At 63.7% G+C, this 10,499-nt stretch overlaps 1 protein-coding gene across 2 annotated transcripts; it reads left to right on the top strand.

The window, feature by feature from the left end:
• Positions 1-2,155: 2,155 nt before the first annotated feature.
• On the top strand, positions 2,156-8,459 carry LOC138683804 (sperm-associated antigen 4 protein-like). 2 transcript variants are annotated; one of them, XM_069776292.1, is made up of 9 exons: positions 2,156-2,566; positions 2,978-3,039; positions 3,238-3,278; positions 3,552-3,648; positions 4,236-4,320; positions 4,838-4,938; positions 6,334-6,501; positions 6,832-6,921; positions 7,759-8,459. In XM_069776292.1, the coding sequence occupies exons 1-9, from the start codon at positions 2,533-2,535 to the stop codon at positions 7,891-7,893; spliced, it is 813 nt and encodes a 270-aa protein (XP_069632393.1). In that variant the 5' UTR covers positions 2,156-2,532; the 3' UTR covers positions 7,894-8,459. The 2 variants fall into 2 exon arrangements, with proteins under 2 accessions (XP_069632393.1, XP_069632392.1); XM_069776291.1 differs by lacking the exon at positions 2,156-2,566 and having other exon boundaries at positions 2,812-3,648.
• Positions 8,460-10,499: the final 2,040 nt, after the last annotated feature.

Here is a 10,499-nt window from a genome sequence, read left to right as displayed (position 1 = left end):
GCACCGAGAGCCCTGTCAGACAGGAGAGCTGGCAGCGACTCGGAGAATGAGTACGTGTATGGGGGATTTGTTCCTCCTGGGGGCCTCATCTGGGGGGTAGCACAGGCAGAGCCTAATGCGGGGCTGGCGGGGGACGCGGCAGGGAAGCTGACAAGGACTGTGTGCAGAGCGGCAGCCGTGGGTCTTGGGAAACTCGCTGAAAGCCCCTCCGACCCCCTGGGGTGAACCCCTGCAGTGCTGCTGCTGGCGCCGGCTGGGGGTCCTGGCCAGGGGGCTCGGGGTATCCCTGCTGCTCTCCTGCACCAGCCATCTCTGGGGGCTGCTGCCGCCGCAGGCACTCTGCAGGTTGCGTCTGGGCAGCCTCTGGCAGAGCCGTGGGAGAGCTCAGCCCTCTCCTCGCCGGGTCTCTGCTGGGGAGAGCAGCCACAGGGTGTTTCGGGGAGGGCTCTGGCCCTTGAGCTGCAGGGGCCTCGGGAAGAGGTGGGGGGCTTTGGAGGAGGGCGGCCTGCACCCTCTCCCCGAACGACACGGGGCCGCTGGGATGCCCACCCAAGGGCAGGTTGGTGCAGCAGGGCCCGGTGGGCAGAGGAGGAGAGGGTGGAAGCGGCTCTGCCGCCTTGCTGCAGCTTCCCTTTCCCGCCACGGCCGGGCCGTCCCCTCGGAGCCTTCCCAAGGCCTGTCTTCTGGCCAGGAGCTCTGCGCGGGCAGCTCCCGCCAGCATCGTGTCGCGTCGCGTCGCGTCGCATCGCATTGCACGGCACGGAGGCGGCGCGCAACAGGGCTCTGTCTTTTTCCTTCCCCAGGTTCACTCGTTCTCAGGCGGCCCAGGTCATGACCCAGCAAGGGCCTGCATGCTGCAGGGACAGCTCGAGAGAGAGCGAGAGTAAGTTCAATGCTGCTTTGCTCCGCAAAGTCCTCTGGGATGCGCCCACAGAGCTCCTCTGCACCAGAGCTGGAGGAGATGGTGCCGGCACGACTGCACGGGAGGGGGGACCGCAGGCTGCCCTGCTCTGGGCAGGACTCTGCCCGGCAAGTTTTTGCCGGGAGCTTGAATCAAAAGGGGAGGGCGAGCGCTCGCAGGCTGCTAGCACCTGACCACAGGGCAGACAGCTTCCTCGGGAAAGACGCCTGAGAGCCTCCTGTTCCCTCCTGCCCGCCCCGGGGACACCGGGGGCTGGGGTCAAACGAGCCAGCGAGGGGTGAGGAGAAGAGGCTGCCTGCCACCCCATGTTTGGGGCCGGGCCTGGCAGCCCTGCAGAGCCAGCGTCATCCTGCTCTGAGGAAAGCCTGGGGCCGTCTCAGCTACGTCACCACGACCGAGCTGGCTACCATGTCCACGTCTTTGGGGGACCCTCTAGCAACCGTGGGGTACACCCGTATGGTGGGAGCCCAGAGGCCAGAGCCTCGTGCCGCCCTACTTCCCCGGACGAGCCGTCAGTGCCGTGCCTGCGAGGGGATCCTGCCCAGCCCTCAGTCCTTTCCTCCCAGGGCGCACCCAGCTGCCCCCTCGCCAGGGCAAATCCCTGGCCCTGCCCTTGCTGCTGCCCTGGAGAGGGAGTGCGTGGGACCAGCGCCCGCCTCCCCGCAGGGTCTGACATGCGTCCCAACGGGTGTCCTCAGGAAGGGTCCTCAGGGTCTTCTCCGGCTTCTTTCCCAGGCTTGGTCTCGGACGTTTCCGGCCGTCTGGCGCTGGCGCTGGTGTCCCTTCAGGCATACCTCAGCACCTGCGTCTCCACTGTGTGAGTACAGCACGTGTCCGACGTGGACACGGAGCGGGGTGCCGGTGGGTCAGGGGGAGGCTGGCGGTGCTCCGGACCGGGAGAGCGCGGCTCCTGCTGGCAGCAGGTCAGGTGCTGCCCGCGCTGGGGCAGCTGCTTGGAGAGCAACGAGAGCAGAATCCCTTGGCAGCCCCACTCGGCGCGCGCGTCAGCGGCCGAAACCTCGGGCCGCCAGGGAGGTTACTTGGGCGCAGCGGAGTGCTCAGGGTCAGGGCCGAGCCTCTGCAGCAGAAGGCTTTGCCGTGGCCTTGACCAGCCTCTGGTGGCTGGGGGAAAGGGGGTGGACCCGTGGGGGCGGTGGAAGAAGAGCAGTAAGTGCCTGCTGCTCCGCCTAGTGCTGTGGAAACACCCCAAAACAAGAGGTGTTTCATCTCAAGTGCAACCAGGTCTGCCGCCTTAGCGAAAGGGAAGGCGAGCGCACAGCAGAGACCCCCCCGAGAGCGGCTTTCCCTGGCCAGGTCTGCTTACTGCCCCGGGTCATTTTAACTGTGTGTCTGAGGGCGATCTCGGAGCGCGCTTTTTGACAAGCTCTGCCTGCCGCGTTGAAGGGTGCAGACAGAAACCGTGCTCCTCTGGAAGGGGGCTGGCCTGTCAGCTTTCTGTCAGCAGCTGACCTCCAGAACTGGCGCTTCTCAGCTTGCAAGTGAAAACGCCTCCCTACAGGGAGGGGTCTGCCCCAGCCCCTGAGCACTGGTAACGCCAGGACTCCCTCTTTTTCAGGAAGAAGATCACCCAGAAGAGGAGCGGGCTCTTTATGATCCTGTGCCTCATCTTCGTAGCTGCTCTCGGTGAGTGTTCACCGGCTGCTCACGGTAGCACGGAGGTGCGGGATGCAAGCTTCGGTGTGAGGGAGAGGTGCTGGAATGCCCGGTGGGGACCCTCCAGCCTCCCAGTTCTGCACCTCAGGGAGCTCCGTCCACGCTGGAGGAAGCGGAAACGGTGACAGGCAGGGCCAGAGCTGGGCATTGCTTGGGAAGCGGAGCCCAGCTGAAGTGAGGCTCCTTGGTGGTGCCGTGCAGGGCGGGGATGGAGAGGTGTCTCTCTCGCAGCCTGTGGAGCCAGGTGTTGGTGCTCACGGCAGCAGGGAGCGAACCTCTCGGCAAACCTCTTGCCTCCCTGGTGTGGGAGGAGACAGCGGGACTACGGGGGTCGTTAGAAGCGCTAGTAAAGTAACTCTCTCTCGGTGATGTGAATTACAGCTGGGGCCTACTGCGGGACCTCGCTGCCCGTGAGGGTGCTGTGGGCAAAGAAGGTGCCACAGGTCAGTGACTGTTGTTGCGGGACAGGAAAGTCCCACAGAGGAGCCCTGCTGACGGTGGTTTGGTAAATGGCCGAATCCTCCGTCTCCAGGCTGCGACCCAAAGAAGCGGCAGCAGCTTCTGCTGGGCCTTGCTAGAGCCACCGGCTCTGGGGAGCCCCGGCCGCTCTGGGACTCAAGCGGAGAGCCTTTCCCTTTCAGGTGCTGCTGGAGCAGCCTGTGGGCCAGCTGAAGGCCATGTGGTAAGAGCCCTCTCCCGGCCCACAGCTTATGTGGTGGGGTAGCAGGAGCCGGCCTTGTGCTGTTTGCTCTCCCGTGCGTAGTGCCCAGGCCTCGTGCCTTTCTCTCTCTTCACCTTTTGCTGAAGCTGGAGCTGAAGGGAAGCACTCGCAAAGCAGGGAAAGGGAAGGGAAAGGGGGCTCGAGCACCCGTGCCTCTGCTCGTCTCCGGGCTTGCAGGCTCTGGGAGGGGCTGAGCAGCTCCCTGACAAGATCTGCTTTCCCGGCATTCTGCAGGAACGCGGTTGCTCTGCTGAAGGAACAACACCAGGAGGTGCAAGAGCTGAGGAAGGAGATGGCGTGCCTGGTTGCACAGATGAGCCGTGTGAAGAAGGTGATCCTGTGCTTTGGGCAAGAGGGCTGGGACAAGCAGGGCCCCGCACAGGGTGCTTTCCTGGGGCTGCTAGCGGGGTTCTCCTGCTCACTCCACACACACACACCCCCCCCCTTACCGGGGCTTGGTGGTTGAGCTTCTCCGCTACAAAGCCCCTTCCTCTGGCCAAGTTTAACTGGGCCACGTCCGGCAGGGGAGGACTGCCGAAATCCTTCTCCCAGTGCGCTGGGGCCTCTGGTAGTTCTGGCCTGGCCTCAGAGAGCAGTGAGACACAAATGCCCTCCCAGGAGCATCTGGCCCTGGCAGGGCTGAGCCCGTCTCCAGGCTGAGATGGGCAGCGTGGAGGTGGAGACGAGGCTGCGGGGCCCAGACCCACGTCCGCACTGTGGCCGTGGACGCGAACGCTCTTGCCGAGCCCTCGCTCTTCTCATCAGAAGGCTTTGAGCCTGGCAGCTGTTTGGACAAGGCTTGTCCTGTGCTTTCTGACACGGGCTCCTTCCTTTGCTCTGGGCCGTGCAGGACTCCGTGGTCACGCTGAACGGCCTGCTGATGTGGTCATCCTCCGTGTTCATTTCTGTCGTTCCCAGGAACTTGAGGACATGAGAATGGCAATGTCTGCGATGCCTTTGGAAGAGAACGCCCAGATGTCTGCCTGGGCTCTGAAAAGCACAGGTATGGATGCGGACAGGCAGGTCTTGTTGCGCTGGGCTCCTGCTTGGCACGCCCCAGAGGAGGCCGAGCTGCAGACTCTGCTCTCTGAGGCCGGGGGAGGTGAGATGGAGTCACAGGGCCCGACCGCGTGCCTGTGGCGGAGCGGGTCCCTTGGGCTCACCCTCGGGCCCCACGCAGGTGCCCCTGCCGGCACTTCGCCCTCTCCGCTGAGCTTTCCTGGGGACTGAAAGCGAGTGGTCGGGTCGTCCTTTGCTCTCCATGCAGCAGGGCCTCAGCTTGGGCCCCCTGCCCTTCCGTGGGGGCTTGCAGTCTCCCAGCCCCCGCAGGCCTTCTCTTTGTGCAGCCGTGAGAGAGACTGGGCTGTCACTGGGCACGGGGATCCCCTCCTTGCCTGCGTCACCTCCCAAGGGCACGGGGCTGGGCACGGGACTGGCAGGCAGCCTTAGAAATACCCTACAGCCACTGGGCCCTCCGAGCCTGGGGCCTCTGAGAGTCAGCTGCTCTCTTCTCCCTTCAGGGGTCACCATCGACCTGCAGAGATCACCCAGGAGCTATGCATGGCCCTGCAGCGTGTTCTGGTTCCTTTGTGATCTGAACCGTCCGAGTACTTTTGCGCAGGTATGGTAGCAGAAATCATCAGTGCTGGTTTTGTTCCCCCTGGTAAGGATGAGGGCAAGCCCCGGGGCGTCTCCCCTCAGGCCAGTGGTATTGCTGAAGCCCGTGGCCCTGGTCAGGTGCCAGACACCTGGGGCCTCACACGGGGCTCGGCTCGCTAGAAACCAGCAGCTTCCCCCAGGAGCTGGGCTGAGCTGAGCTGAGCTGCGTCCTGCCCACCGTCCCTGGCCACCGCTGGGTGAAGGAGCCCCTCTGATCGGGGCGATCGGGATGAGGGGACCGAGTGCACCCTCAGCAAGCTTGCAGACGACACCAAGTTGGGCGGGAGGGTTGGTCTGCTTGAGGGTAGGAAGGCTCCACAGAGGGATCTGGACAGGCTGGATCGATGGGCTGAGGCCAATCGTACGAGCCTCAACAAGGCTCAGTGCCGCTTCCTGGACTTGGCTCCAACAGCGTCCCGGCTCGTATCAGCAATAGTGTGGCCAGCAGGACTAGGGAAGCGCTCATCCCTTTGTGCTCGGCACTGGTGAGGCCGCACCTTGAATGCCGAGTTGAGTTTCGGGCCCCTCGCTACAAGAAAGACGCTGGGGTGCCGGAGCGCATCCAAAGCAGAGCAACGAAGCTGGCGAAGGGTCTAGAGAACAAGTCCTGTGAGGAGCAGCCGAAAGGACTGGGGTTGTGTAGCCTGCAGAGGAGGAGGCTGAGGGGAGACCTTATTGCTCTCTACAACTACCTGAAAGGAGGTTGTAGCGAGGTGGGTGTCGGTCTCTTCTCCCAAGGAACAAGCGATAGGACGAGAGGAAACGGCTCAGGGGAGGTTTAGATTGGCTATTAGGAAAAATGTCTTCACCGAAAGGGTTGTCAGGCATCGGAACAGGCTGCCCAGGGAAGTGGTGGAGCGACGGTCCCTGGAGATGTTCAAAAGACGTGTAGACGTGGCACTTAGGGACACGGGTTGTTGGCGGACTTGGCAGTGTTAGCTTTACGGTTGGACTCGATGATCTTAAGGGTCTTCTCCCACCTAAATGATTCTACGATTCTATCATTCTCCTTCGCGACCCCAGTTGGCTCCCCCGGCTCCGTTAGATGGGGCAGGGCGGGGGTAGGGGAAGATGCAGAGCTGCTGGGCAAAGAGCGAGCCTTCTTCACAGGCCTGACTCAGGTGCGGGGTGTCAGATGTTTCATGGTGGATATTCTCCTCTCCCGGGGAATTCAGTGAGCCCTCTCTCCCTGGCCGGGAAGACGTCCGGGCACGTCTGTCCATTTCCCAACACGCCACTCATTTCGAGCACAAATACAGCCCGCAGGCGCCGTGCCACCGGTGCTTCTGGCCGCACTGGTAGCAGCGCGGGCCATGTCGCGCCCTCACCAACCGTTGCCGCTGCCCTCTGCTTTCAGCTGGACGATTCCCCGGGATACTGCTGGCCTTTCCAAGCGCCTCGGAGCCAGCTGGTCATTAGGTTGCCCGCACGAGTCCAACCAACCGCGATCACTGTGCAGCACCCCTTGAAGGAGTCCTCTGCGCTCGGGGACATCAGCAGCGCCCCCCGAGATTTCACCGTCTCTGTAAGTCTCTGCCAGGCACTTGGGGCTGGGACCGAGTGCTGGGGAAAAGCCGTACGGGGGACTTGCTAGCCTCTGCGCATCTGCTGAGCGTCAGGTGCTGGTCTCTCCCGAGCACTGCTGTGCCCTGAGGGGACATTTCAGGGGAGGTGCAGGGTGGTGTCATCCCATCTTAAGACCTGCTCAGTGCATTTTGGCCCAACAGCTCAGCTCCACTGCATGCTGCGCCAGACTGCGCTGGAGCCGCAGGAGAAGGGGGCGGGTCGTGGGCCCAGGTCCGGCACGCGTGTTTTCTCACGGCTGGCTTGGGCCTTACTGTGCTTTCTCTCCGAGGGAGCGGACGAGGAAGGAGAAGAGGAAACTCTGCTCGGGACGTTCAGCTACGACATAGAGAAAGAGCCGACCCAGACCTTCCCTCTGCAGGTACGGGAAGTGTGTGCGGGCAAGAGGCCAGGGCAGAAACGCGGGTTTGCCAGCAAGTCAGTGGCAGGAGGAGCGTGGACGGTCCTTGCCGGGGCAGGGGCCCAACCCTGGCCGAGAGAGACGTGGCAGGCTTTAGAGGGCTGAGCAGCACCCGGCAAGGGCAGCAAAAGTAGAGCGAGACGCGGGTTGGCCCCGCGGCTGTGCGGGTGCCCGGAGCTCCCTGCCTGTGCCTGCTGCTCCTGGCAGAGCCAGCCACGGCCTTGCCAACCCACGTGCGCTGCGCGCTGCCCTGGAACGCGAGTGTCGGGTGGCGACAGCCAACAGGCAGCACCATGGGGATGCCCCGCACCCAGTTGCAGGGTGGCCGGCATCCCTGGGCCTGGGCTTTGCTGGGGAGGCAGGTGGAGGAGCTGCTGGGTGCTGCCACATGCCATGCGCCGGAGCGCTCCCCGGCCACTCTGCTGGCACAGAGGCCGCAGCGAAAGGAGGGGGTGGCGGGACAGGGCCCGAACCCGAGCTGGGCAGGCAGTGGCAGGGAGGACACCCAACGCCTTGCCCCAGCAGCAGGACTTCCCCCAGGTTCCATTTCCCCCCCGGGCCAGAAAGCCTCCGGTTTGTACAGCGGCCCGGCCCACTCTCTGAGTTCGGGCGTTTGCTCTGCAGAGGACAGGGGTCCTGGGTGGGAGAAGAGAAGGAGAGAAAAGCTGTCCCCTCGGCCAGGGCGGGAGCTGCGCCTCCCGGAGCAAGGGCCAGGCTGGCAGAGGGAGACGCGCGGGGCCTCCCGCCGCTCCTTACGCTCCAGGAGTGATGTGTCTTTTTGCCCTGTTTTCTTTGCAGAATGAGCTTCCCAGAGCCTTTCAGTCTATCAGGCTTGTCGTACACAGCACCTGGGGAAAGTCTCGCTACACCTGCATTTCTCGAGTGCAGGTTCATGGCAATATAATGGGAAGGAACGCCATCGGCCGGGCATGAGACGACCTTCTGCTGTAAAAATAAAAAATGAAAAAAAACGAGAAAAAATCCCCGGAGCAGAGGACTGCGGCTGTTAGTCTGGAGGAGAGCGATGTCCTTCCACGGGCCCTCTCAAAGGCCACACGGGGTCTAGACGTAGCGGGGAACCTGGGCGGGCCTGAGAGGTGTGCGGAGACCTGGGCGAGGGGGGTGTCCATGAGGAATTCCGTACACAACCAGGGAGAAGCTTCTCTGATTGTTTGAGAGGCACACCAAGCTGCTCGGCTTGGTTGTGTCTGGCACGGTGGGCCGGTTTTGCCCATTGCCGAGGCGGCTGGATCTGGCTGTCACCGGCTCAGGGCGGTGCCCGCCAGGCATCTGATCCGTGCGCACTGGTGTGGCAGCCCCACGTAGGACCCCCCGCCAAGGAGCAGCCAGCCCTCCGGGGGGATCCTAGCTCAGCCCTCCCCGCTCCCTCTGCCGTGCCCATGGTGCGTCCCCAGGCACAGCCCTCTGGCCTGCCAGGGACATGGCACCCCTGATGCTCCGGCCTAGCCACGGGGGCCTTGTGGAAGGGCACGGGCATGCGAAGGGCTGCGCAACGTGCGAAGGGCTGGGAGCCGCCACCAGGGGAGTGCACGTGCCTGGGCACGGGGCACCGGTGCCTCACGGCAGCTGGAAGCAACCAGGGAAGCCAGGACAGGAGGGCTCTGGAGGTGCCCAGGGGCCCCCGGGGCCCCCAGGGGCGGTGGGGGTCCCGGATAGGGGCAGCTGGGAAACCTCTGGGACCCTCTGGGAACCTGTGGGATCCGGAGAAGGAAGTAGGGGCCAGGACAGCCACGGGGTCTGGTGGCAACACGGGGGCACCTGGCAGGCACGAGGGCTGTTGGGTGGTGCTGGTGGAATCACCCAAGGGACAAAGTGCCTTGGCACGGGTGGCACAGCTCCCCCTGATGGCCTGTGGACCCAGACACGTAGGGATGGGGGGCAGCCAGCGCCAGACCTGTCCATCGCTTGAGAAGTAGAGCCCAGCTGAAGTGGGGCTTGTCAGGGGCACTGTGCGGGGGGGCGGGTGGAGGGGTCTTCCCCCAGCCCGTGGAGCCCGGTGTTGGTGCTCACCGCAGAAGGGAGGGGAAATGAGGAGTAGCTGTGGGGCGCTGAGCACCATGGCAGGATCTCTTGGTGACGGGAATTACAGCTGGTGCCTACCAGCTGGCTACTCGGACTTCTCCTGTCTGGGCAGCTCCGCCAGCAGCTCTCTATGGGGCCGCTTCAGTGCTACCAGCTGCTCGTCTCTAGCGAGGGGCCTCCCTTTTGCGCTGAGCACTGGCTAACGTCCCTCTTGGCAGCCCACCGCTCCACCAAGAAACGTCCCTTGGACTTCCCAGGCCGCCCTGGTCTCCAGGGGCTCTGCTCGGAGCCCATGGCAAGAAGAGAAGAGGAGAAAACTTGTGCGACGGGATACAAACACTTTAATAAGCGAAGGAAAGAGGGGAAAAAACCCAAGGCACGCCACAGCCGTCACTCAACACCTTGCGCAGGCAGGCTGATGCCCAGCCAGTCTCCAAGCAACGGCTACTTTGCAAAGACCAGAGCCCCCGTCTTTATCGCTGAGCACGACGTTACACGGCACGGAATAGCCCTTTGGTCAGCTGGGGTCGGCTGTCCTGGCTCCGTCCCCTCCCAAGCCCTTGCCCACCCCCAGCCTCTTTGCTCGAGGGGACAGAGCGAGAGACAGAGACAGCTCGATGCTCTGTAAGCATCGTTCAGCAGTAGCTGAAACAATGGTGCGTCGTCAACGCTCTTTCAGCCACAGATGCAACCCACGGCACCATACGGGCTGCTAGGAGGAAAGTCAACTCCCGCGCAGGCAGACCCAGTACGGGGGGGACGGCCATTAAGGCAGGGTCAGCATGGCTGGGAAAAACCCCTCTGCCTTACACAGAGGCACCGTTCCGCCTCCACCAGCACAAGGGAATGCTTCGTTTCCCTTCTTCTCTGCAGAAGAGAAGACTCAAAGAGCAGAAACACCGCCTGAAGCAGCTGTTGGATCAGGCGAGAGCAAAAACCTCCACCCACCCTCCGTTTCTGTTTCCCGGGGGCTCTCCAGGAGTGCTGAGCCCTGCCCAGGGGACGCAACGTGCGGCACCCGGCACAGGGCCCAACAAGGCTCGGGGGCTCGGATGCACTGGCTCCCGGGGGAGCTCCCAGGGGAGCCAGTGCTGCCCCCACCCACACCCCAGCACTCCCCGGGTCAGGGCGCGGGCTGGCTGCGGATGGGCTGCACCAGGAAAACTGCAGGGTCTCTCCCCATCTCCCGCCCCCTCGTGGCCCCGTCTGTGATGTCACAGCCATGACCTCACACCATGCGGGCCCAGGCCTCTGTGAGATCAGGGCCTTGCTCAGCCACGTGGCACCCCAGGCCACGACTGCCTGGCTGGAAGCAGCTCACCCTGTCCTGGTGGCTGCGTGCCTGTGGCAGGAGCGATTCTGCCAGGGATCGGCTTGGAGCTTTTGCCTGAGTGGCCGTGCCCTGGGCAGGCAAAACTCCTGGGGCTGAAGGAGAGGCTGTAAGATTGCTGGAGAGCTTGCTTTCTCCCCAACATGAAGCGGAGAAAGGCTCCCCG

Source organism: Haliaeetus albicilla, chromosome Z, assembly GCF_947461875.1.
Source record: "Haliaeetus albicilla chromosome Z, bHalAlb1.1, whole genome shotgun sequence".
In the NCBI taxonomy this organism is placed as follows: domain Eukaryota; kingdom Metazoa; phylum Chordata; class Aves; order Accipitriformes; family Accipitridae; genus Haliaeetus; species Haliaeetus albicilla.
Note: the sequence above shows the minus strand (reverse complement) of the source record. Positions and strands in the feature narration are given on the sequence as shown.

Coding starts and splice junctions, on each gene's coding strand:
- LOC138683804 (XM_069776291.1), top strand. CDS start 3,307: ATGTGGTGGGGTAGCAGGAGCCGGCCTTGTGCTGTTTGCTCTCCCGTG. Junction 3,649..4,235: donor AGATGAGCCGTGTGAAGAAG/GTGATCCTGTGC, acceptor TGTCGTTCCCAG/GAACTTGAGGACATGAGAAT. Junction 6,922..7,758: donor CCCAGACCTTCCCTCTGCAG/GTACGGGAAGTG, acceptor TTTTCTTTGCAG/AATGAGCTTCCCAGAGCCTT.